This window comes from Ursus arctos, unplaced genomic scaffold (genome assembly GCF_023065955.2).
Source record: "Ursus arctos isolate Adak ecotype North America unplaced genomic scaffold, UrsArc2.0 scaffold_9, whole genome shotgun sequence".
NCBI classification, from domain to species: domain Eukaryota; kingdom Metazoa; phylum Chordata; class Mammalia; order Carnivora; family Ursidae; genus Ursus; species Ursus arctos.
This window is the reverse complement of record NW_026623111.1, coordinates 58,957,057-58,985,000: the sequence shown is the minus strand read 5'-3', so window position 1 is coordinate 58,985,000 and position 27,944 is coordinate 58,957,057. Positions and strand designations below refer to the sequence as shown.

General features: G+C 44.5%; 1 protein-coding gene across 9 annotated transcripts in view; it reads right to left on the bottom strand.

The window, feature by feature from the left end:
- The window catches only part of SHROOM3 (shroom family member 3), a 306,920-nt gene that overhangs the window by 114,135 nt on the left and 164,841 nt on the right, over positions 1-27,944 (bottom strand). The window contains exon 1 of one of the 9 annotated variants that reach the window (XM_048211974.2): positions 4,976-20,134. The exons of the other annotated variants lie outside the window; for them this stretch is intronic. Within the exon in view, the coding sequence (XP_048067931.1) occupies positions 4,976-5,055 (80 nt within the window). The 5' untranslated portion in view covers positions 5,056-20,134. Of the gene's footprint in view, positions 1-4,975; positions 20,135-27,944 lie in introns of those variants that run through there. 9 annotated transcript variants of the gene reach the window in all.

The following is a 27,944-nucleotide window of genomic DNA, read 5'->3' as shown; positions in this document are numbered from 1 at the left end:
GAACCTTCTCGACTCTCCCTTCCTGGTCTCTATCAGCAGGAGAGATGTGGAACGAGGTTCGAGTCCTAAGAGTTGTCCTCTGGGACTGCTGAGAGACAGTGGGTCACACTCCAGACTGACTAGTGACCTGTGGGGAGGGGAAGGGGCTGCTTCAGACAGCACCCCCTTTTCGTGCTGGTATTTGTGAAGTGTGCCAGAAAGAGAAGTAGCAGACTGACTTTTACTCTCCAGCGGACTGCAACACGATGCTATGGAAACCACTTCCTATTAAACAGGTGAAGGATTTGTAAAAAAGATAAGGAGACGGTGTGTGGTAAATATACAGGCTTTGGAGTCAGAAGAGCCTGGGTCCAAGTTCTGACTCTCGAATTTCTAACTGTGTGACCTTGCACAAGTAAGCTACTTAATCTCTCTAGGCCTCAGGTTCCCATCTGTAAAGTGGGGCTCGGAATAGTTGCTGGGTCATCGGGAATACTAGAGAACTGCTAGCTTCTATTATTTTCACGGAAACAGAAAACTGAGTCCCACTTGAGCTTGCTTCTTCTTGAGCTCTGTCCCAGACACAGAAGGAACAAAAGTGGCATTGAGGTAAGAATCTAGGTCACATCAGACCGTTGCTCTGCTGATTGTAAGAGAACATGAATCTAGACTGGGTCATGCTGGAAGTGAATGAGAATCCTACATCATTTTTAAAGGAAATAAAACTAACTGTATGTCCTCACACGGAAAGACGTAAAAACGTATTAAATAACAAAGCGTACTACAAAGCAGAGTGATTACCTCTGGGTAGAAGGCTTATTATTAACATAAATGATGATAATAAGGATGATATGATGGAATTATATAAGGACATATAAGAGAAAAAAGCTGGAGGAATTTCAACCCACCAATGGGTAATGATTTGGGGAGCAATTAGGATTGCTTGGGATATTCACTCTATATCTGCTACTTCTGGAATATTGGATGTTTATTATGAATATTATTAATTTTTAAGTTAGGAAAATCCATATTTAAAAGAAAAGCATATTATCCTATCACAGATTCTAAATTTTAATGAATACTGATCAGCATAAACCAGAGTACGCAATGAATAATGATGGTAGATAAACTAATACAAGAAAAGCGTCTCCATTCTCCTTTTGAAATGATGATAACGCACATCCACTTTAGAGCCTCTTTCATCATACCATAAATCCTCCCATGAACTTGTTGGAGTGTTTGTGGTGAACACTGTGAGCTAGGCAGCCTTACAACCTGCTGGGAATCCTGGCTCTAGGTCTTACTCACTGTATGACTTTGGGCATATTTCTTAATCTCTGTGCCTCAGGGGGCGCCCGGGAGGCTCAGTCAGTTAAGCATCTGCCTTCGGCTCAGGTCATGATCGCAGGGTCCTGGGATCGAACCCCACATAGGGCTCCCTGCTTAGCAGGGGTCTGCTTCTCCCTCTACCTCTGCCCCCCCCCATGCTCACTGTCTCTTGCTCTCTCTCAAATAAATAAATAAAATCTTAAAAAAAAAAATCTCTGTGCCTCAGTTAATTTATCTGTCAAATGGGGCTAATAATAGTAGCTCAAAGAGGTGTTGTGAGGACATACTGAGATACTATGTAAAATGCTCAGAACAGCCACTGGCATAGAGTAAGCACGAAGGGTTTAGCCGTCATTTTTTAAATCCTCATTTAGAGGAAATTGTGAATACAAACGATACACTTATCTCAAAATGACCTCCCCCCGACCCCCCAAATCTTGAAAATCATCCCTACTGTCACCTTACTACGACCAGAACTTTATCACTTAACCCATAGATTGCTGCTGTCCCTTTCCTCCTCAGGCTCCTTGCCTCCAACGCCTGCTGCTCCAAGCTGTCTTGCCTGGCATGGCTGGTGCATTGCTGGATTCAACTCTTCTGGGCTCTCCTTTCACCTCTTACAGCCCAGCTTAAATGGCTTCCGTGGTTCCCAGTGGTTCCCAGTGTCGAAAGTTACAATTTCAAACACTTTCATTTGTCCCTTCACTCACTGGCCTCACCTTCTTTGTATGTGACACCAGTATTTCAAACAAGAACCCCCCGCTCCAGCCACACTGGTCCACTCACTGTTCCCTGAGAACCACAAGAGCACCCTCAACTCTGAGCCTGTGCCTCAGGCAACTGCCCACCTCCCACTCTTAATCCCCTTACCTCGGATCCCAGGGGATAACACTATACTCATGAAAGCTGTCAGATCACACATCTTTAGCTATCTCTATTTTGAATTCCTAGAGCATCTAACATCCTGGCCCAAGCTCTCATTTGAGACTCAATTATAGTCCTGGAGGGGGTATCCTATGTAAATGCAAGAAGCATTCATTGACCAGGCTTTGGGAATTCAGAGATGAAGAAGACAAAATCCCTGTCCTCCTCGAGTTCATGTTCCATTGGAGGACTTGGAAAGTACACAAATAATTGCTTGGTCATGCTGGCCCTGCACTTTGTCAGAGGCCCACACAAGGCACGGTGGTGGCCCAGGGACAGAAACAACCAAAGGAATGAAATAACATTACGTGCATGAAGCATGTGGCTCATTTGTCCCTCTCCCAACCAAATTTGCCTTTACTCTGGCTGATCACAAACATGGAGCTGGATCTGAAATATTTTAAGATCCTGCCCTACTTACACTCTCAAAACGACAGGCTCTGACCGGTTTCCCTTCTCTGGCACCAGCCTCTCCCTGGAGTATATTTGCACCTTCCCTTCTACTTAATTCACCTCTATCTGCCTATTTATTTGTTTAAAATGTGAACCAACTGGTCAGGTACAGTAATCTAATTCTGCATTTGGTCTGAGGCCAATGCATTGAGGGCATTCAACAAATAATGGTGCCCGGTGTGCCTTTCCTAGACCCTGGCTGCGTATGTCTGAGATGGAGCTGGGATCCAGCAGGCAAGCTCAAGAGATCTCGGGTGAAGGCTGGTGGAGCCCTGGAGACCGGGGAGGCAGATTCACTCTGATCGCCTGACCCAGAGAGTAGACGCCTGTGTTGGGTTTGTTGCCCTGAAGCCTATGACACGCAAATGCGGCTCCCCTGAGTCGGTTAGGGTGTGACCTTCCTGATGAGGTTTTCCCAGATTCAGTCAGGGTAAAAGTACAGAACGCCTTCCTCCCTGGGACACACGGCCCGTGTTTACTAGCCTCCATTAAGGAAATCCTCCTTCCTGTGAGTGGGTGGTTCTGGGAGGGGTGAGGCAGGAGTCTGTGGAGCTTTAGGGGCTTGCCCAAGGGAGGAAGAGTGGGGAGAAGACAGCGAGTCCTCAAAACAAAATTTTGTGGACAACATGTGTCCCTCAATCCATCCATTCACCTTCTCTATCCGCCATGTGATAGGCAGTGAGGTTATAAAGATGAATATTATAGGACTTGGCTCATGGGAGACACTCAATAAATATTTGCAAATCAAGGATGTAAGTGTCTGCACTAGCTTTACTTTGACTACCACTTCCTCCTGGAGGATAGTCTATGCTTCCTGTACGACAGCTAGTATCCAGCCTATCTAGCATAGTTCAGCCCACAGTTAACAGAGGCATCATGGCCCGCGTAAAAAGGATATTCTGGCACATTCTCAGACTTACATGCCAGATTTCCTCATCTTTAACCTCATTCTCTGCTGTCTTCTCCCAATCTCCATTCATGTGTCCACTGGTTGCTGCACTGCTTCTCCTGGCTGCTGGCTGGTAAACCCACATTGCTTTCAGGCGAGCCTGCAGTTTCCCCTCAGCCTCCAGCTCTCCCTGCTAAGCCGCGTCGTCTCCGACAGCGAGGGGCTGGAGAGAAGTCAAGGGAGTTGGCTCCCAGCTCTAGCTAGATCACCCGGCTTTGGGGCAATTTGGCTTGGCCCGCTGCATCTCCCATTCTCCGTCTGTACAGAATGGCAGTGATGCCAACTGGCCCAGAGATAGAGCGAGGGTGGCTGAGCTCATAGCTGGAAAGGATGATGCATCTGGGAACAAAGCAATATTATGAGGTGAAATTCCGATTTTATGGTCCGTCAATACCAAGGCTCATACTGTTTCTGGCTTTTCTGCTTTTGTGATTTTGGCACATTCCTTCCGAGGAAGAGGTCTGACTAATTAGCGTGACTCGTCTTCTCGAGCCCAGGCTCCCATATATAGAATGGATTTGGCACGAGCAAGAACAGCCGGTTGTAGCCGGCTGCTAACCGAACTGCCGGCAGGTGAGCGCCAAGAGCACCTGGTTGGGAGAAATGCTTCTGATGCAGGAGAGCAGTTTTTAAAGTGTCACTCAAAGCTGGATTCAATTAAACTACAAGTCTGAAAAGAAATCATGTTACAAAATGAGAAGCGGATCTTTATGCTGGAAGACGCAGAAGCGGCGCATTACAGCAACCCCCCAAACAGAAAAACCACAGACAGACACACAAAGACGCCGGAATTGCTTCTTTCCTCTACAGGGTCTACGAACAAATTCTCTGAGCGTGAACTGGGGAGGTCTCTCTAGAAGAGAACTGCCCTTTATATCGGCTTATAATAATCTAGCAGCCGACAAACGTGTTAGCAGCGCACACAAAAGAGCAGACAAAACCCAAAACAAACACGAGTCGCAAACCAGAATGGAGAACGGCAAAATCAGCGTATGGCTCGTGAAGTATGCATAACCATAATTGCTCCCGTACTGGAATATTCAAACGTAAGAATGAACGAACAGATGCTATTTCTATTAAAAAAGAAAGAAACTTGCCAGAAGGAAGACTGTCTTACAGAAAAGGCCATCTAACCTAAAGTCAGCCCAAAGGTCGCTGGAGGGTGCGTTCAACACCCACCCCGCTCTTGTGCGCCAAGCGAGCGCTTTCCGTGTGCCTGGTGGAGGAAGTCAGAGCAGCAGATGCTGTTCCACTGTCTTCACATTTGCCGCTTCTCCCCAGAAGCCCTCCTGCAGGAGTACTGCGTAATAGGGAACATGGGCCAATGCTGCCCTCACTTACGGATTTTGCTGCCTTCTCGAGGTTTGGGTCCCGAGCCTGGGGAACATCAGAGCCAGGCAGCCGCCCTTGCTTAGCACCATATCTGAAACAGGCCAGCCACAGATTGGTATGGGAGAGGAGCGCAGCCCAGAGGGAAGAGGAAGAGGCTCTTACTCACCATCTACTCAGAGCTAGCACCGGTTATAAAAACAACAGAACTCCCCCATGCAGGAGCACCTCCCAGCCACCTTGCCTCATCGCCAGTTTGCAGTAATAGGCTCTGCTGTGCACATGAAAAGGAAGAGAGCTGGCCGTGGGGAAATGGCCACCAGGCAGACAACAAACAAGAGAACCCAACAGTCCTCAGAGAAACATTCATTTCAAGTGGGGCTTTGTGATACCAGGGGCGCTTCCACCAAATGCACATCCCCCAAGAGTAGGGACTTTGGATGGAGTTATTAGGTACGCAGTAAATGGCTACCATTCCGTTTGGGGTTGTTTGGACTATCTCCTTATAACTAGAACTGGGCCTGTTTAGGGATGCCAGCTGAAGGTGTTAGCAATTCTTTGAGACCCAAGGTAAGGTGGTATCTGAGACCCCTCAAAGATCTGGCTTCTGGTTGCTTCAAGAGTACTGTGTGTGGAATGATGATCCCTCCTCCCAAAGCCCACTCTGGTTTCTACAGGGGTAAGAGCGTGTAGATGCATGGGAATTCTGGGTTGGTCTATGTCATTCATGACCTAATGCCTCTCCCTTCAGAAGAGGTGAGGTCACTTTGAGGGTTGGCAAAAGCTTTCTAGTCTTCAGAAGTAAGGAACACATCATCTCTTTTGATCTGATTCCTGGAGGACTCATTCCCTAGGATCATACCGCAGGGGAAGCACACATTAGAAGGGTCATTTCATTTATGTCTTTCTAAATTTGCTTTCAAAAAAACCACTATGTTGCCTTATTCCTGAAGGTAATTTTAAAGACTCAGAAGGAAATGAGAAGGATGGTCTTCATAGCTGACTCCTGCTATTTAAAGTGTTGAACCCACTTGGCCTGGTCCCATTGCATCCTAGACAATTAACCTTTCACTAGGTCCTTTGAAAGAAGATTTTGCTTAAAAATATTTTTGATTGATTTAATTTAACTAACACTCGGAGTAATAAAGCAACCCATGCATTGAAAATAACTAACCAATCAACCAATCATCTAGCATTCTCTTTTTAGGAGTAAATCTAAAATCCAATATCAGACAATTCATTTCTGAAGTTTCTATACAATCAGTGCTATTTAAAAAAAAAATTAGGAAAGGGGCGCCTGGGTGGCACAGCGGTTAAGCGTCTGCCTTCGGCTCAGGGCGTGATCCTGGCGTTATGGGATCGAGCCCCACATCAGGCTCCTCTGCTATGAGCCTGCTTCTTCCTCTCCCACTCCCCCTGCTTGTGTTCCCTTTCTCGCTGGCTGTCTCTATCTCTGTCGAATAAATAAATAAAATCTTAAAAAAAAAATAAAAATAAAAAATAAAAAAAAATTAGGATGGATAAAAGTAGAGATTCAAGTCTCCTGTTGACTCACCCAAAAGGCTTGGCAAAAGCTGTTTTTTGACCTCCTCCAAAAGACAACCTCTTAGGTGTCCAGCTCCCTGTCACGCCACCCATTCTCCCATCCCTGCGAGGACTGGGTGCTGTCGCCAGTTCCCCTGGGCTATCCAGATGCCACTCATTGCAGAGATTCAGAGTCATTAAATCCTGCCAGACCTGACCTGGAGGCCCGGGAGGGGAAAGGCATAGAAGAGGCGCGATCCCAGAACCTTGCATACTCCCTTTCAAGGCCCAACACACACAGACTTCCGGAGGTTCCAGTCCTGCTTTGACTCATGATCCCTGAACCTAGAGATCAGGGCGTTTCCCCAATGCAAGCAATTGAAAGAGTTTCGTCTCACTTCTGACTGAGGACACTGCCACAACTTCTGAAGTTTGGATTCATCCTTAGAACCTAGAGATTTGTCATCTGGGGTAGAATTTTCTACTTTCATATTTTGTTTCTCCTTGGCAAGATTTTCATTGCCCAGAGGAGCCTGTGACTCTGAGGTTGTCTTTAGCTTCGAAAGCCCCTAAGCCTGTCTTCTCAAAATGATATCACTACCTGGAGAGGCTGCACGGAGAAACAGGGAGTTTCACACAAGAAAAGGAGAGAAGGAGCCCGAGTTATTTGGAGTAGTCTCTCTTTTTTGAGGCCTTTCCTTCTCTAAGCATATTGGTTTTTCTGTTGTCCTCATTTTTTGCTACCAAGCTTCTATTCCTAATTATATGACCAGGGTGAGGCCCAGCCCTCAATCCTTAGGTTTTCATTAGACCTAGAAAAACAATGTGAAATGGAGAGGGCCTCCCTATTACATCCACAAGTGTATTGGTTCAACCCTCCAGGCCCATCTTTCCATGACAGTGTATGCCCATTCAGAAAAGCACTGTAAAATTTTCTTTTGAAAACTGGTTACTTTACATAAATGTGTATATTGCATAGAGAACTTTCTTTCCTCCCACCCAGGAATGAATTCAAAGACTGTAGTTCTTCAGAAATTATAGGCAAATGGGATTGCTAGGTACATTAGGAAAAGTGACTTTAAATTAGTAGTCATTTCAGGAACGAAGTAAAAGCCTGCTTCTGAGTCTCTATACTTTATGGGAAAGTATCCACACAGAATGTCCACTAAATAATTACCAACCTGTTTCCTCTTGGGTTCCTATGGTTGGAGTATTTGTTGAAAGGGTAGAGATATGTGCTTGTGTTGCCCTGTTAAGTCCGCCAAATGACTTTAAAATAGCTGGGTGTTCTTCAAATATTCACCCCATGGCACTTAAAGTAATGAAGAACACCTTGAAATTTCTGAATTTCTACAGAAAAAAAAAAAGCTCCTAATAAGATAAAGGGTGCATCAATCACTCATTCTGCTTGTTTATGAAATATACTCAGGGCAAGAAGAATTCCCATGAATTTTGAAGACTTGGATTTGTCAGAATGAGAACTGGGCAGTCCTAACTCTTAGTCGTAGACAGTCTATGAGCAAGAGAATCAGTTGGGACACCAGAAGGATAACTTTCACGTAAGGAGCCAGGGCCAATGTCCACAGACTCTACACAGGATAATGACGGGGATCTCTGATGCTGAAACGCAGGACTGGCATGACAACACTAACCAAATGCCCCAAGCTTTCCTGGGGTTCTGCTTTGCAATTTAGCCAACCCTGAAGATCCAGAGGACCTCATATCTTGAGTTGCTCTGGTGACAGAGGAATCATGGAGTTTCTTTGAACACCTAAGGTTACTGTGCTCCAAGGATTCATAAGAATATGGAGGGGAAGGATTTTTGAGGGATTCCCAGTGCGAACTCTGATGAAAGTCTCAGAGTTGCTCCATTTCTCCAGAGGTGTTTTCGATCTGGTCTAGACAGGATAGAAGTCATTTGGAAGAATCATGGTAACCTGAGTTCCACATTTCTAGAATTCCAGAGCCTGAATTGTAGGTCTGACTGTCCCTGCATCAAACTGTAGAAATAAATGTTTTCATCAAGGGATTAGAATTCACTGTTTCCTTTGTGACCAGCTCATGGCAGATTCCAACATGAAGAGGAAAGCAGAAGTTCCTCTAACAGAAGAGATTATACTTTCTCCCACTAGCAGGAAGATTTGTGATCTCAAAGTATGGTTGATCAGGAAGTAATCTTTGAGCCAGCAGAAGCTGGGGCCACAAGGCAATGGCCATACTGATGAGAAGACAGTCAGAGGTACGGTGGACAAGATGGTCTAGTGAGGACTCTTTTCTACCTTTAGCTGGACCACTTTGAAGACATTTAATGTATGGTCTTCTGGGCCCAGGTAATCTTCCAGGTAATCTTGAAGACAGAAATTATTAAGATTAAGTTATCGGCTCAGTAAGGTCAGGGGTTTTTATCTCCTTGCTGTATCCTCAACATTTAGAATAGTGCCCGGCACAAAGTCAGTACTCAGTCAATACTTGTGGATCACACGTAAAGATGCTATCGGCTGGCGTTAATGGACAGTCAAGGCTGTTCTCAGGAAAGCGTGTGGAATTGTCACAAAGAGAGTCTTAGAGGAAACAGGCTCTACCAATTTTACTTCTGTTTTAGCGTGCACACGTATGTGGACATAATTCAATATATCTCTATCAAAGCCACATAAACATTTTTTCCCGCTTATATAATGATAGTTTGTTTTTTTTAAAGATTTTATTTATTTATTTGACAGAGAGAGCACAAGCAGGGCTAGTGGCAGGCAGAGGGAGAGGGAAAAGCAGGATCCCCGCTGAGCAGGGAGCCTGATGAGAGGCTGGATCCCAGAACACTGGGATCGGGACCTGAGTGGAAAGCAGACGCTTAACTGACTAAACCACCCAGGCATCCCCCCACCCTTTTTAAAGATTTTATTTACTTATTTGACAGAGAGATAGAGAATAGTTATTTAAAAAAAAAAAAAAAACTTGGCAAATAACAAAGTCAGCCTTTGAAGAACAAATTAACACTCTCACATATGGAATATGTGAAATATGCTTGGAGATTGTCTTTAATCAGTTTGGAACTTGAGGATGCTTTCTCTTTTTGCAACACTGCAGATGAAGAGCTTAGACTTTGATAAATTATAAACCTAATGAGGCTTCTAACTCCTTTAGCCAGTTATTAGCTGTCAGGAAATGATTGTTGTTACTTAATTATAAGATGAAACTAAACATTGAGAAATGCTGAAAGCGACCTGGTTGGCCAGTGCTCCGAGGACTAATTCCACAGGCATGCCCTCTACATACCAATTAAAGCTGCGTCACCCACGATAAAATGCTGCCTGCCATTGGCTGTGTCTTATGTTGTCATTTTCAGATTAAAACAACAAAACAATTCCAGTCTAGGGCACTTCCTGGGCACCAATGAGTGCTAGGCTTTTCTAATTTAGAGGATAAAGACTCCTCCTCTGGGCTGATCACTCCCCAGGAAATGCCCTTGTTTTCACTTTGACCACACCCAAAATAAGAGTCAGTCTTAGAGACAATAAAAGCAACCAACCAACCAATCATGGGTCTTCCTGGCTGTCAGGTAGAAAAACACCGAAAAACTGTCAAAAGAAAAATGTGTATGCACGATGTTCTCTTTTGATTTTGAGAGGCAATTCATTAGCAAGGTGAAAATGAGTTTGGGAGGAGAATGTTGAGTAACGCACAGGACCAGCAATCTGTAAGCGCTGGCTCTACTGGCACGCAGCTTTTATTTATTTATTTATTTTAAACACCACTGAGAAGAGGTTTCCACAATAAAATTTTTATTTCTAGCTCAATGCATTATAACTTGTATGCAATTTGTAGCTACACTGGTCTTATGAAATATCTTCTGCTTTTCCTTTTTTTTTTTTTTTAAAGATTTTATTTATTTATTCGACAGAGATAGAGACAGCCAGCGAGAGAGGGAACACAAGCAGGGGGAGTGGGAGAGGAAGAAGCAGGCTCATAGCAGAGGAGCCTGATGTGGGGCTCGATCCCGTAACGCCGGGATCACACCCTGAGCCGAAGGCAGACGCTTTAACCGCTGTGCCACCCAGGCGCCCCTGCTTTTCCTTTCTTGAGTCTCCTTTCCATGTGCTTTGAGAGAAAGGATGTTGGTTAAGCAGCAGGGGACTGGGGCTCCCAGACCAAGGGAGGTTCCAAGCCCCAACCATCAGCTAAGCATGGTTTTGGGTATTTGGGTGAGAAGGAAAGAAAAAAGATTAAAATAAACAATTTTGCTGAAATCCAAGCATTTCCCAACTTAAGTACAAGCTGTGTTGCAAGATTTCAATGATAAATTAATTACCTGGATTTTAGAGGAGGCCATGTGATCTTGTCGGAAGGGGATTAAAGAGCCCCCACTCTCTGAAGTAAGGATTAAATGAGCTAGGTCACCACTCAACAGCACATTAAGTGCTCCATAAATGCTGGGTTTTATTATCCTTGCCTTTTGTGCTACTTGGGTATTGCTGCAGAAAACAGACCCAAGAAACTAGTGTCAAAGAACGATGAGGGGCTGCATGTATAAACATGGGGGGGGGGCACTCCATGAAAGCTTACTCCACCCCTGTAGACACAGGAGATCAAATGTCCTAGGAATGTACATTAGTTTTAATTCACTGCTCTAAAACCTAACATTAGGAGCCTTTCTAGCAATACTCATTATAGGCCCACCTCCTCACCGCAGCCCTAGCTGACAGTGCTAGAAACCACAAACGTGAATAAGTTGTCTGCACTTGTCTGCATGTCCTCATCACCCGTTCTCTCCTTCGCTCTTCAACCCCTGCAGTCCAGCCTTCCCTGGGGTCGTTCCTTTGCACTTGCTCCTGTCAAGGTCACCGCACGCTGTCTGCCCAGGTCAGGGGTGTGTGATCACGTCCTGGGATCCCTCGCAGGCGCGGCCGCCTTCACGGGTGACTAGTCCCTCCTTAAGAAACACTTTCCTTTCTAGACTTGCACAACACCACACCCTCCCCCAACTCCCTCAAGTTGCTTTTCAGTTTGTTGCCTCTGCTGGGTCAGCCTCCTCTCAAGGCTGATGTGCCCCAGGGTTTGGTCACATCTTTTCTCTCCTCTCCGGAAACTCTCTCAGGTGAATGAATCAGGTCTTGTGACCTTAAATACTATTAAATGTTGATGACTCTCAACTTTTTCTGTCCAGCTCTGATCAGCCCCTTGGATGCCAAACTTTTATCTATGTAACTACCTCCCCAGATAGCTGATTGGTATATCAGACAAAAGAACTCTTGCTTCTGCTATTCCCAAGCCCCCTCCTCCCCCACCCCTGCCCTCCAAACTTGCTGTTCTCCCATTTCCCCATCTTACCCAATGGCCTGTCATCATCCCAACTGTACAGCCCCGAACCCAAGAGGCAACTTCAATATTCTTTCCCTTCCTGTCTTATTCAATCCTCAGCTATCTCAGAAATCTGTCTCAAATCCTATCACTCAGCCGTCTCCACTCAGACATCTACCAGCCTAGCGTGACCTATCATCATCTCCTCAGATGAGTATAATTAATAGCGTCCTGACTGGTCTCCTTGCTCCTTCTCTTGCCCTCATATACCGTAGTCTTCAAAAAGGGATCTCAGCAGTATTTCAAAGAAATGAATTGATAATATTGTTCCTTTGCTTACAATTGTCCAATGGCCTCCCGCTCCACTTAGGCTATAATTCGTTTCCTCGCCATGGCCTAGGAGGCCCTGCATGACCAGAACCCAGACTGCTCTGTGCACTCTGCTTCACCCCTACTGGCTTCCTTTCATCACCTTCAGTAGCCCAAGACCACTCCCACCTCAAGGCCCTTGCTCTTGAATTCTCCCTCTGCCTGGAATGCTTCACACCTCCATGCACTAGGTTCCTTCTTAGTATTTAGATTCTAGTCCAAAAGTCCCCTGATCTTTTCTGACCCATGTACGTAAGGTAGCCCAACCAGTCTCTATCTTGACCTCTGCTGTCTCCTTCCTAGCACTTACTACTGCTTGGAATTCCCTTCTTCACTTATTTATTTACTTGTTGATTGTCTATGTATCCCCATGAGAATGTAAGTTCTGTAAAAACAGATTCCTTACCTATCTTGACCACGGCATTTCTCATGCCTGCCATATAGTAGTGGGTACTCCTAAATAGCTATTGAATGAACAAATGATCTCTAAGTATAATGATCTCTAAGTATAATATAGTTTGCAAACCATATATAATAACCCATTGGAACTCAATAGCTAATCTAAATAATTTACCAATATCTAAGAAAGGACTAGAATCAGGGACAAATTGAAGTGAAGTATATGCCTGGCTGCAAACTATAGTTTGCCTCAATTAGATGTCCTCTTAGCTCTTTCCAGACATCTCCAAATCATCATCAAGAATCATCAAAAGCAGATGGTGGAGTTACCCATGTTCTCTTTCTTCTCCTGCCTCCTCTAGTTTCCAAGTCTCAGAGGAACAGAATAATTTCTTGTGACTGATTGGATAAAAGAAATTATTCTTTCTTCACCCAGCTTCCTGTAATTGAAAAATCATGCCCCGATTTATTCAAAACCTGGCCTGAGCAACTCAGAAGGCGTGTTCCAGCTCTGCTGTGAGAGCAGGCCAGCTGAAGTCCCCTCTGTCACTGTCTACACTATGGGACGCAAGTGTGACCAAAGTCTTTGCAGAAGAGAGCTCTGCCATGTAGATTTTTGCTCTGAAGGAAACAGTTGGTGGCAGAAATGACCTTTGACTTAACCTCTCTGTTACCACCTTTTTTGTTCCATTTTGTAAACTTCAAAGTGCCCGAGGTGGCATCAAGACGAGCACGGAGCTAGAAGGCAGTTTTACTCCAGGCTCTGCTGTTAACCATCCACTATAATTTTGGTGAAATCGTTTAACTTCTCTGAGCCTCCCTTTTTTATCGGTAGGATGAGAAACTCTTAGTAGATGGCCTCTAGCTGTAACTGTACGTGGTGCGGAAATGTTTTGTTTCCAGTAAATACCGAATGATGAAACTAATTGGTGTAGCGGGTTATGATTGACGCCGTCCTGCTAGCCTCAAAAAACAATAGAAGGCGGGGTCACCTTGGCCTGAGGATGGGAACACATCCTCTGCAGCTTCGAGAAATAGAACTTTCAGGGATCAGTGACTTCCCATGGGATATTGCATGGTTTTAGGTACTGTATATGTGCCAAAGACTCCAAATTACATCTCTGGCCCCATCCTCAATCCTAAATACCAGATGTCTCACTGGAATTCTGTTCACCTTGCCTGCCTGCTCCAGCCTTTTCACAGCCAAAACAATTCTTCGTTTTTTTTTTGTTTTTTTTTTTTTTAAGATTTGATTTATTTAACTGGTAGAGAGAGAGAGAGAGCACAAACAGGGGGAGTGGCAGACGGAGAGAGGGGGAGAAACAGGCTCCTCGCTGAGTAGGGAGCCCGACATGGGGCTCGATCCCAGGACCCTGGGATCATGACCTGTGCCAAAGGCAGACGCTTAACTGACTGAGCCACCCAGGCGCCCCCACAACAATTCTTTTAAAACATTAGTCATCATGTTTACTTAAAACCCTGCAATGTTTCATCATTTCACTCAGAGTGAGAGCTAATTAGAGCCTTTACAATGATCTGCAAGTCCTCAGTGGTCTACTTTCCCCACTAACCCATCATTTCTTTGACCTGACCTGCTACTGCTCTTCCCCTCTCACTCTGCTCCAGCCACAGTGACCTCCTTGCTAGTCAAGGGCCTTTGCACAGAAAATTTCCTTTGCTCAGTGTACCCATGGCCACCTGTCTCATGTCTTTCAAATGTCATTTTTGCATTGAGGCCTACCCTGGTCTCCCTATTTAAAATGACAACCTGTCCCCCTTCTCCCTCCCCAGAATCCCTGATCCCCTATTCCATTTTCTCTCCATGCACTAATCTAATTTTCTTTATCATGTAATTATGTATTATGTTAAATGTTTATTGTCTATACCCCTGCCCTGAATATAAACTCGATGAAGGCAGGGATTGGGGTATATTTTGTGTCCACTACAAATGACCACTCAATAAGTATTTGTTGAGTGAAGTGAAGAATGGGTCTCACTATGGGTGAGGAGTATCCCAACATCTGTGCCCCAACTGCACCCAGCTCCTAGAAAAGCTTGTCTAAGGTTCATGGAGTATTGTCCAAATTCCCTCCTAGGAGCTCCCATCCTAGCAAGAATCTCTCATGAGATCCAATGTGCTCACTGAACCACAATGACACATAAAGATGATTCTTGCTTTCTTTGATTTTTAGACTATTTTTTCCATCGAACCATGGATTTCAGAAATAGGGAAAAACCCAGTGATCCACAATCAACTAATATGCTCCTGGTGAAAGGAGCAGCCAAATATCATTCTAATATAAGATCTGAGTTCCCTTCCTTGACTACTTTCCCAACATTGACTTGAACTGTATAATTTTTTTTATATCTCACCTTCTAAAATTTTTTTCAGGTCATTTCTACATTTCTTTGGGGGAAATCATACTTGTATTTTCAATACCTTTTCATACAGACTTTCATACAGAGTTCATACAGTTAGTCTGCCCAAAGCAGGATTTCTAATTCCAACAACCCTGTTTGGTAATCCAACATAGAGAAAGAAAGTGGAATAATCTAAAAAGGAACTTCCATCAAATGGAAGGGTATGAGTGTGAAATTATAGTAATTCACTTGGTTTTAATATTCACCAAATCAATAACCAACTTCTGAATTACCTTTGTCAATGAAAAGCAATAGTAAGACTTTTGCAAAACAGAGTAGTATGGTGTATGCTTAAACCCATGATAATCACAGGCTTAGTGGATACACTTAGGAAAATTGCTGATTTTCTTGGCAGTTGACTTTCAGGGAGCTTAAAACAGGCAAGCTCCCTAAATCCTTGTTACCTCCATCATCATGCACAGAACGCAGACAGCAGAGAGCACTACGCTGGATAGCATCTCTACCAAGTGGCCATTTCACTGTGAGTAAGACCTAAAACTTAGGCTTCTTAAAACATTAGGACAAATTCAGCCATAAGTCCCTAAAGAAATGGCTGTTGGGTTGTATCTTATTTGGAGAAATAAAACCACAGTTTTGGAGGGTTTGTCTCAGTCCCAGGTTTGAGACTGTTCCTTAAGCTTTAAATGAACCCCAGGATCTCAGCCCTACAGGCTGCATTCCAGAGGTCCCTGGATTTACCTCCTGGGACTAGTCAGGGTTTTGGGAGAAAGTCCGAGAAAAATGCTAGAGAAGAAGCCCGTACTAGCATCCCTAAATGTGGTGTGACCCTAACAACTAACATAACACAGGCGAACACAGCCAGGAACTGTCTGTAGAATTCTGGGAAACACAAGCCTAGACTCAACAGCATGGCAATGACTAGTCATTTGAACTTTTTGGGCAGACTCCCAACAGTTTGAATCAAAATCCCAAAGTTCTCCAAACACTGTCTCTGGTCACAAATTCAAGGACAATGAGAGAATGCTCCTGCTGGTGACCCATCAGCCCTGTGTCTTTACGAAAATAGTATTCAACAAGGATGTGCGCCAACATTCAACCTATGAAAACAAGAGTCAATAGTGCCCTTATCATGAAGAAAAATATATAGTAAAGAACAGGGGCTTTGGGGCAGACCAACCAAACGTCAAATCCCAGATCTGCTACATTCGTACTAAGTGATCTTGTCAAGATGTTTCACCGGTTTCACCTCAATGCCTTCATCTGTAGAGAGACAAGAGCACTGCTTCTCAGTGGGTACCCAGAGATGATGCCGATCAAATGCCTGGCATTGACCGCACGGTGGTACTGACTTTGGGTGATTCCACCCATGCTAAACTAAGATAATGTTTCTTAATTCCAGCAAGTTCTCAAGTACGAACCCTGTTATCAGACATTTTTATTATCCAGGCGACTTGGAGATGGTCAGCAGTATCTGAGACATACAGTAGGAATGCATATTTCAAAATGAATCGTTTAAGGAAGAACAGTTTTAAGTCACCTTTTTAGTGGAAATGCCACAGTGAGCAGCGCTGGTAAAGCTCCACCTCTCTTATTTAAATACCAACAATTCCTGTGCAGGCCACTGGACTCCTTTCAATGCAGCGGGCGATCCTCTCCTAGTTCACTAAAGATAAAGGGCAAATTTAAAATCATCTCAATCTAGAGATGGAGAATCCCACAATCATTTGTACGGCTAGAAGCACTGCTCACTCGGAGGGAATGATTTCTCTCACTTTCGATTTCGAGCAATACGAGTTACATGAGTCAGGGCCAGCCTGACAAAGGCCCTACACGCCTCCTTGTCTCGGCCCTGTTGTGCTTCAACTTGAAATCTGTATGATGCCATTCCTACCCTCAAACCAGAAAGAGTGGCCCCCTGCAGACTTGATCACCCCAGGTACATTCTGCTCCTCTCCTCCTTTCTCCAGGAATACACTGAAAGATCAAGGGATTTTTCTACACGTAAAGCAAGCTGAGTGACATCCGGACTCAATGGAGACTTCAACAAAAATCCATTGAACACCTCCGATCTACCAGGCGCTGTGCTGAACTCCAGGGCTACAATGGTGAACAAAATACACAGTCTTGCTCGCAAGTTGCTTGGGGTCTAAACGGGAAGACAAATACGTTTACAATAGGGTGCGGCTGGCTGTCGGGGTAAGCAAAGACATGAAAGTATGAGACGACGCACCAGGCTAAAGGTAAAAATTATAAATCGTATGCAAGGATTCCTTTTAACTCAGAAAAGTATTAAAATCTATTACAGACTTCCTCAAAAAGTTTTGCGAATACGGCAAGTCTCCTGTGGCTTTACTTCAGTCTTGCCAAGGTTCGATATCGTTATTACATCCAGAAAGGAACTGAGCTCCGGAGTACACACCACGTGCACTCACCCCACATGAGTCTGGAGGTGCTGGGAACACACTGACTGGTTTCAAACATCTCACTCTAATTTCTGTCTGGCTTCTTCAAGCATGGCCTAACTTTTACAACACCCCAAGAACCACGCTTTATAAAAACGTGACAGAGGAGGAGCGCACGGCAGGCACCCGTGTTGGGCGGGGAAGTGGGGAAGGGCCCGAGAATTCGCATGCCCCCCACCCACCCTCGGAAGCCCGCACAACAGAACAGGACTCAGGCCTTCTGAAGTTACTCAGGCTGGAGCAAATGTTGCTCATGCTTCGTCTCCTGGGAAACTCAGAAACTTCCCAAGAATGAAGCTCCAGCGGCCGGGCAGGCAGCTGAGTGAACCCTGGCGCTGTAATATACTGTCTTTTGCAGACAACAGTGCCTCAGTGTCAACGCCTCGAGACCAAGAGCAGGCACAAAACCCTGATCAGCAAGCACAAAACAGATAGGTGGCCCGGGCGAGAGGAGGACAGAAGGGCGACACGCTGAAACGTCTGAACGCAGAGCAGGCCTGCCACCGCTTTTCACTCGGGCATTTTAATAAGAGATGAAGGGGGAAATGTGAAGGCTTTATGATCATTTGATTTATGTACTAAAAATAACTCTTTAAGAATGTCCATGTCTTTCCAACGTAACTGGATTTTTAGAAAAATACTTGGTGAGAAACGTGGAGATAACCTAAATTTAAAATGCATGTACCTAAATTACAGATATTAACATGCTGGGGATTAGAAGCAAAACAAAGTGAAATAAAAGTTTCAGAATTGAACTGAAGCTCTCTCCACTAAATGCTTTAGGCAGAAAATGCAGAATCCTCAGTTATGGTCCATCTGAGAATTGATTTGCTTCTTCCCCACCCTCCCCACCCCGCAAGGTCTCTTATTTCAAATTCCAAGAGTGTTGTTTTAGTCCCACACTCAGCTCACACTGCTGAAAAACACTTCGGTGCTTCATGCAAATCTGGAGCTAAATGGAAAAGGGCAGAAAAAGATGTTGACGTGTTATAATCTTCAAAGAAAGAGTTTTGTCAATTACAGGAAAAAAAGGACTTTAAGAAATACTCAATTGAATAATAATTTTAAAAATTCTTCTCCTTATTATTACTGCCTTTCTTACAAGAAATATTTGTGTCAATTGGATGAGGAAAACGTAAAACGTTCCTACTAACTCCTTGGACAGTCCAGGCCATCAATTGGGGCACAGAGTAAACGAAGGCTTCTGAGTGAGAGCCCAGTGCTTTCCTTGGGCCCTCTGGCAATTAGCTTTCTAGCTAGGAGTCAAGTTTTATAAACTGCTAAGTGACCAGGCAGACAGACTGGCTCTGCAAGGTAATGTTTTCAGTTTGACTCATGCTTCTGGTCTTTGACCTTAACAGTCATTTGTGGCCCAAGTGCCATTAGACATTCTGAAAGGTGGTGTACTGAGTGATAAGCGTGGACGGTCAGACTTAAGGTGACTTCTTGCCTGGCCGTCCACGGGCTTGGGACAGCAGGAGCTTCATGTTGTAGAGAGGAAGGAGGGCAGGAAGGAGGGGAGGCAGGAAGAAAAGGAGGGAGGAAGGAAGGATGGAAGGAAGGAAGGAAGGAAGGAAGGAAGGAAGGAAGGAAGGAAGGAAGGGAAAAGGAAGGGGAAAGGAAAAAAAAATCAAAATGCATTTCCTGAAGACAAAAGAAGAGACATAAAAGAAGTGAAAAGCATAAAATATGTCTTTTAAGGAGCTTCTTTTCCTAAAATAAACAAATGTATCACTAGAAGAGTAAACAGGGGTGAGCTGTAAATCAAAATCTTCTGCCTAATGCATTCCTAGGGTTTCTTCCTGAGAGCAAATGCCAGAGAGAAATGGACGTTCAGGAACCCAGACAACTCAGAGGTCACAAGAAAGCTGACTCAAGTCATTTTCATTAGAGAGATAAGATCACCTGGCTGTCTTCAGTAGCTTTAATAGCTAATGTCCCTCCATCTAATTCTCAAAACTATCAACTGAGAAGAAAAAAACCCTCTGCTTTCAGCCATCACCACCCACAATATAAGCAAAGACAGCCTGGGGAACAATAAAAATATTCATGGCCATCAATAAGATTTACCATCGCATCCATTATCCTTTGCTGGCAGACTCAGCTGCCCACGGCCTCCTTGCCTCAACCAAGGGAAAAATATGCCTTTCACATCTCACTTTTTGTTCCTTTTCAAACCAAACTCCATGGAATATAATCTCTATTTGCTTAAAGAGGGTTCTGGAAAGCAAAAGAAGCCTTATCTGCCTGTGGGAAATAGAATTAGCTGAAAACCTAATGGAAACTTTGGTAGGAACACTATGGAGAATAGTTAAATATTTACAACATAAGAACCAGTTCATCTGAAAACAAATGTACAAGTGCCTGGCTTCGTTCCCTGTCTCAGGAATCAAGAATGTTCCCTTGCTGAGAGCTGCCATTTTATTGACATTCAAGGAAGAACTGACTCCAGGAAAAGGGGGCAGGAGTGAGCACAGGACTAAGTTCTGCCAACCCGTATTGTACTAGAGGGGTGCATACGCTCTAGCTAGCCTCTGAAGGACAAATTCACAAAGAAGAAATGTCTAGGGGGAGAAGCACGATGTTAACATTGAGCGCAGGAGTGCTCCTATGAGACCTCTTCAGCCAATTGCCCAAAACTAAGTAAGACAGAAAGAATGGAAGAAAATCCAAATTATATCACAACTAAAAAAACAAAAAAAAACTCAAAAAACTGGACCTATATCTTTTTTTTTTTTATAAAGTTTTTTTATTTATTTGACAGAGACAGGAAGCGAGAGAGGGAACACAAGCAGGGGGAGTGGGAGAGGAAGAAGCAGGCTCACAGCGGAGGAGCCTGATGTGGGGCTCGATCCCAGGACTCCGGGATCACGCCCTGAGCCGAAGGCAGACGCTTAAGGACTGTGCCACCCAGGCGCCCCTGGACCTATATCTTTTAAGCAACTGGGATCAGTATTTCATCTAAGGAAAAAGAGAGAATGGGGAAGAGAAAATAAAACTTTGCTCAAACCACTGTATAAATAAAAACTTCCAAGGGCCAATGTTCCAAGTTTGCTTTGGCTCAAACCTAGTGGCTTGGGGATTCAGAAAGCATATAAACTAATTCTTATTAGAAATCCTTCTTCGTACTGTTTGTGTTCTGTCTTCTTCAGTGTAAGTCAGCTCAACTTCTCCGGAGTGACCGTTCGGGACCATCAGTAACGTCCTCAGATAACTTTACCTGTAAGGGGCAGATCACCCGAGGCTGCCCTGGCGCGTGGTCACTTCCCGATGCCAGGGTTGGCCAAGTGGGAGGCTCTCAGCAGTGCTGAGGTTCTGCCCTTGATTGATAGAGCCGTTTTTGTTTTTTAAAAAATATTTGGCAATAAGAGGTTCTTGGAGGCGGACACAGAAAAACAAAGGAGAAAACCACAAAATCACATTGAAATCAGGCTCATTTTCCAAACTTTTTCAATCCTAGGCAGCTGCTTTCCATGTTTTTGCATTCCCTCTTAAGGGCTGAATGCCAAGGATTTTCATTTGGGGGATCTGAGACCCTCCAGACCACCTCATGGTGCACGTAAGGGGCTGCTCTCTGGCAGAACCCGAGCTATGCGGCCGGAGGGTCGAAGTGACTGCTGAATGATTTCAAAGATTCGTTAACAAGTGGGGAGATGCTTGGGGCGCCTGGGTGGCTCAGTTGTTAAGTGTCTGCCTTCGGCTCAGGGCGTGATCCCGGAGTCCTGGGATCGAGCCCCACATCAGGCTCCTCCACTGGGAGCCTGCTTCTCCCTCTCCCCCTCCCCCTGCTTGTGTTCCCCCTCTCGCTGGCTGTCTCTCTGTCAAATAAATAAATAAAATATTTTTTTAAAAGTGGGGAGATGCCTCCAGGTTCCCATGAAAGACAGTGGTGGGGTCCCTCAGCTTGGCCACCCTGCACCCTCATCCTGCCACTGCTCCCACCTGGACATCTCCAAAGGGTCCCTGCCGTTTTGGCCTCGGTCCCCTTCTCCACTGACATTTATTAACCCCTGCAGTTAGGCTCTGGTTGCCCAACCTGCTCCCTCGCAATTGCCAAATCTGGAGGGCACTTCTCCGTGTCCGCCCCACCCCCTTCAGTGTTGGCATTGTTAACCACTCCCTCCCCTTAAAACCTTTCCCCTTGGCTTCCAGAGCAGTGTGTCCTTAGTGTTCCTCCTTATGTCCCTTTGGCTCTATTTTTCTCTTGTTCTAAGTACCAACTACAAGGCTCTTCTCTCTTTGCTGCTTCTGCTCTCTTCCTCAGGGATCTCATTTTTTATTATTTTTTCAAGATTTTATTTATTTATTTGAGAGAGCGAGAGAGCAAGAGAGAGCACAGGCCTGGGGCGGGGGAGGGAGAGGGAGAAGCAGACTCACTGCTGAGCAGGGAGCCCGAAGATTCAGGACTCGATCCCAGGACCCTGAGATCATGACCAGAGCCCAAGGCAGACCCTTAACAACTGAACCGCCCAGGCGCCGGGGATCTCGTCTTTAGCGGTCACCTCTAGGGAGATAATTCCCAAATCACAGCATTGCTTCAAATGCTTTCTCCAGCTTTGTTATTCATTTCCAACTGCCCATTGGACCCCTTCATGAGCAGAGCCGAAGACCAGTCCAAGATCAAAAGCGTCATCTTTTCCCAATCAACGAAGACCCAGATCACCCTCCTGAATGGCCCGTTTCTGCGAATAACCTCACAATTCCACAAGTCAATGCGTTTCGAACGTCCTTCCCTAACAATGAACGGCCAAACCCTATTCCTTCTTCAAGCCCGCCGGGCCCTCCTGACCCTCCTGCCCCTCATTTCTACATCGCCTCCCCAATTCCAGTCTTCCTTACTTCCCCCCTGAACAGCTCCATGCCTCTCTCATGGCGAAAACACCAGCTCGCCCTCTCGCCGCTATTCTGCACAGTCCGACCCCCCGTGTCCACTGCACTTCTCTCTACTTGCTTTGGGGCTGTCACCACTCGCTCTCACACTTCTGTGCAAATAAATGAACAAGAGAGCACGGGATTACTGGGTATTTAGGAAATTTTAAAAATAAGTGAATACTTGTAGGTTTACAAAGTTCACTAAGATGTCAGGACAGGGGGTCAATGGCTTCCTTAAACCTCCTTCAGAGCAGGCTGCTCTCCCACAAGACCGGAGTGGTCCCTACAGAGAACCCATCCCAGGTCTCAGCACCACGACACAGGGAGTCGCCAAGTGATCACAGGGCTCAGCCTCAGAACTCATCCGAGTATATCATCCTTCCTTCAAACACGATGTGGGTCAGAAGGTCAAATGAAGTGTCCTCGGCATTCTATTGAGAAAAAGGTAGATTATATTCTTCAAAAATTACCGATTTTGTGGAAGGCAAAGGAAGGTTGTACACATAATTCCGATTAAAAGAGGTTAAAAAGCCATGATAATTAGCTCTAATACCCAGCCCAGGACTGGACCCTGTACTGGGTGGAAAACGTATGCTAGAAAGGACATTATTGTATCAGTGGATAAAATGACAGTAGAGGGACGCCTGGGTGGCTCAGTCAGTTAAGCATCTGTTTTCGGCTCAGGCCATGATCCCAGGGTCCTGGGATCGAGTCCCACATCAGGCTCCCTGCTCAGCAGGGAGCTTGCTTCTCCCTCTCCCTGCCGCTCCCGCGCTTTGTGCTCTCTCACTTTCTGACAAATAAATAAATAAAATCTTAAAATAAAAACTGACAATAGATTAAAGTATTGTATCCATGTTCAACTACCAGGGTTGATGAATGAATATCCCTATTCCTAGGAAATACACATGGAAGTATTGAGAAGAAAGAATCGTGCTATAACTTATCTTCAAGCAGTTCAAAAAAATGTCATGGGGCGCCTGGGTGGCACAGCGGTTAAGCGTCAGCCTTCAGCTCAGGGCGTGATCCCGGCATTATGGGATCGAGCCCCACGTCAGGCTCCTCTGCTGTGAGCCTGCTTCTTCCTCTCCCACTCCCCCTGCTTGTGTTCCCTCTCTCGCTGGCTGTCTCTATCTCTGTCGAATAAATAGATAAAAAAAATCTTTAAAAAAAAAATGTCATAGAAAGTACATATGATAAAGCAAAGAAGGTAAAGGGTAAGTAACATGCAAGTCCTGGTAAAGGATATAGGAGTGTCCCTTGTGCTGTCCTTATTCTTGCAACATTTCTGTAATTTTGAAATTATTTTCAAATAAAAAATTAAAAGACTTAAAGATACAAAATTAAGTCTTCAGGGGCGCCTGGGTAGCGCAGTCGTTAAAAAAGCGTCTGCCTTCGGCTCAGGGCGTGATCCCGGCATCCGGGATCGAGTCCCACATCAGGCTCCTCCGCTATGAGCCTGCTTCTTCCTCTCCCACTCCCCCTGCTGTGTTCCCTCTCTCGCTGGCTGTCTCTCTGTCACATAAATAAATAAAATCTTTAAAAAAAAAAAAAAATTAAGTCTTCATATCTATATTATTGATACACCAGCAGGCCACCCCTGCAGGTCGCAGAAAATTAAAAAGTATTTGAGGAATGAATGTCTATCACATAAACCTTTAGTTTCGTAACTGCTTATGTAACATTTGTGTTCATGACATTCAACTTGCTGTGCTTTCCGATATCTTGTTCCTAAATTCACCTCAGATTATAATAATATGAAGATAAATTTGAGGATTACATAATAAATATGTGTACAAATATATATACTATATACAAAATATACTATAATCAAACATATATGTGTTTGTTAGTTTCAAAGTGTCATTCTAACAGTTCATATTTTAACACTAAAAAATTAGCTTTCTACAGGGCTATCCAGGTATCTTAAATTTAGCTTTCATATTTTAATTAAGATTCTACGTGTTAATTCTTGGTCAAAAAAATAAAGTAAGTGTGGGCAAACTCAGAATACACCAGCAGGCTGACACTACATCTTAGAGAATTAAATTCTTTGATGATTAACAAGCAAAATACCCTTAACTGGTTAAATTACATTTCTGTAATGCAATGAAATAATCACACATATTAGGGCAGGTCTATAAGGCTGAAGTCTGAAAAATATCCCTCTGTGGTCAAAGATGAATTCTTGTTAACAAAAACTTCCTTCCATTCTTTCATCAAATGTAGCATCATTCTGACAAAGAGTCTCTATAATATTGGACAGGAAAACATTCTGTTAAAATGCACGCCATTCAAACACCAACATGGGCTATTGTTTGAACTAAATAAATTATTTAGGAAAAAAGTAGAATCTAGTCCATCAGACCAGCTCTGTAAACACAGCATATCATTCTGTGTCATAACAGCGGCAGCAGCCACAGTTAGCCCTGTTATTCTCCTACCATGTGCCATGCTCAGCTCCAAATGTTTTATTTGCCCTCAATCTTCTTACTCTTCCCACAAATTCTATGAGGCAGGTACTATCATTGACTCCATATCACAGACAACGAAACTGAGGCACTGGAAAGTCAAGTGATTTGTCCACGGTCTAGTCTAAGATCTAGGACTTGAAACCAGGCGGTCTGGCTCTGGGGTCTGGGCCCTTAACCACCAGCTGTATTTACTTGGATAAAATGCAAACCACTCTGATTCTGCTTTTACGTGCCAAGTAAGTTGATTTTTAGTTTTTTAAGTAGGCTGCACACCCAGTATGGAGTCCAACACGGGGCTCAAACTCACAACTCTGAGGTCAAGACAAGCTGAGATCAAGAGTTGGATGCTTAACAAAATGAGCTGCCCAGGTGCCCCAAGTTGATTTTTAAATACACATTCACTTCACTTTGACTTCTGAGACTTCTTCCCATTTCATATTGCTCATCTAACCTGTTTAACCTCACTCTCAGCTGTATGTTAATTTCTGCATTAGGGAAACCCAAATGGTAGACAAAGAAGCTGGATTATTGTTTTTACAAAACATGATTTATGACCCGAGAATCAGGAAATACAGGAGGGTTGATCCTTTCAGAATTCCAAACCAGATTATTAGAATCATAATACCTCCAGGTTAGCTAAGAACGGGCCTTCTTCATCTCACCTAGGCCCCACAGGACACCTGAATGTGTTTTAGAATATCCAACATCAAGCCACTGTTCAATCCTGACCCAAGGTCTCTTCTATTTTCAAACAGCTCTAATTGCTGGAATAATCTGCCTAATATCAAACCTGATTTCTGCCTCCCTTTAGCTTCAGCCCATTGGTCCTAATTCTGCCCTCTGGAGCTTAGTCCTGCTTTCACATCTTTGACATATTGAAAGGAAGACACAACCCATCTGAGTCTTCTCTACCCTAAAATCAACCTGCCCAGATCTGATGACCATGAAGCCTGAGGGGCCATGAAGTGAAGGCTTTCTCTTCCTCACTTGACACACCACTCACACTGTATACATGGATTTGAAACTGAGGGACCAGACTGTTCTTGATCCTATCACCCAATCTAAACTCCAAATGCCACCTAATACTGAAACACCTCCACATTCAACTGGGACAAGAATTATCAGAAGGAGAAGAACTTTCCATCTTTCGGGACTCGGCCCTTGGCCCCTTCCCTAGGCTAAATGTTATGCACACCGCGGGCCCCTTCCCCGTCTCTCCTTTGCAAGGCTCCATCCACGAGTCCATGCTCAGTCACCTCTAAAATTCGTAGCTGTAAGACAGCCACGAAGCAGCAGGCTGATAATTTATTTCCAACTTCAAACAGGATTTGTAAACATTGTGATAAATGAGGAGACACACAAGAGCTGCATTCCTCCCGCAGGTCCTCTTAAATGAAAACACACTGCATTTTAGCATCAGTCGGCATAAATCATTTGTTTCCCGTCTCCCCAGTTCCTATTAGCTGTCTGATCCCCTGAAGAGCATGTGTCAGTTGCAATTACAGGTAACTAATCAATCACTGTGTCCCAAAAGACTAAAGAGCACTGATTTCAAATCCATGAACTATGCTTTTGGTGGAAAGTGGGACTTGTCATGTGGACCAAGTCATGGGACTCTTTTTCAAGAAAGAGACACAAAATTTTACGTTTGTAACACCAAAAGTTTAGATATGTTTTCAAACGTGCTTGACCTTTCCGTGGCTCTGTGTTCCTGCTCTTTTCTTATTTTGTGTCTTCATTCCCCACACTCACATTCTCAGCTAGCTTCCTCCTTTGCACCCCGATAAGGTCAAGTGATCTCAGAAGGCAAGCAGGCATTTCTCTGGGGTTGATGTGGAGCTTAACTCAATCTTTTCTGGAGAAGGAGGAGGGATTGGCAAAGGCCAACTGCAGAAAACCATCTGGATCCACTCACAGTCCCACTCTGTGACGCCCTTACTCAGAATCAACCCACCCATGAGCTTCCCAAACCCGGGACCAGCATCTGCAAATGGAAACTGGCTCCCAGGCTTGTTTCAGTTAGCCTGTGCTGTATTAGCCCACACAGTGCGTTCGGTTTGAACATCTAATCATTTGGGATCTTTCACATAAAAGTCCAGATTTCTGGCAATCCTGGGACTGCATTCCTTCATAATAATAATCTATTGGAGCTGAGCAATGGCTGCCCCCTTTAAAGGGGGCATTAGCCTTCCAGTTTGCCCCAGTCCTCACCACTCCCCACTGTGTTCTTAGTTAAAAGGGCTACTTATTTACATTTTGTACCTTGCCCACTTCATCCGTTTGTATTTCCTGTCTATAGCCGTCTAAGTTGGCCAGTTTGGGAGATATTCTGTAAAAGATTATTAAATCAATTTTCCTTTCTGTAAAATACTGGGGTTGGCCTTCCAGCTCCAGGAGTATATGATTTCGTGGCTTGCTGAGCAAAAGTGATACCATGCTGTTCTTGGTCCCATTTCCTCAGTAGCGATGAGGAGGACACAGCATGGCCAATGACAGCCGTGACGGAATGAGCAGCTTCTCCTCTAGCCCTCCTCTCAGTTATGCCCTTGGTGTACCTGAACCCAGGTATGGCCCTCTCTTCCTTGGCATCAACCAGAGAAGCCAAACGAAGTTGAAGATGAAGTTCAGGTTTGAATGGGGGACTTCCATCAAAGTCCTATCCGATTTTTCTAGCTTCCATGCCAACCCACCCATCTGTAATATGTTCCCAGGACTACTTGGAGTCCTTTTATCAAAGCAAAGGAAGGCGATGTTAATGAAACAGATAAAACATTTCCCCCATAACATTGCTACATAACTCCTTGCAAAATAATAACTCTGCTAAAATACTAATAGTTGATTGTAAATACTCCGTGTGAGCTATGCACATAAATTCATAAAATTTGACAGCATAAAATAACACCTTGCCTTGGCAAGGAGTATGGCCAGTGGTTACTTATGGTAGAGAGTTTAGGACTCATAGATTCAACGTTCTTACAATCAGAGCCATGCGTATACGGAAAGAGCTGACTTGTCAGGTACAGAGCTCCTTGACCCTGAAACTAGGCAAAGGGAGACTGGATAAGCCTCTGTGTTAGATATCATAGGGGAATTTCCTGCATTGGACACAGTGGTGGGGTGGGGGCTATGGAAGTATGGGGAGAACATTGGACCACCTCTCCTATAACAGCCCCTCCAACTTCATATGCTGGAAATTCTCTCTTC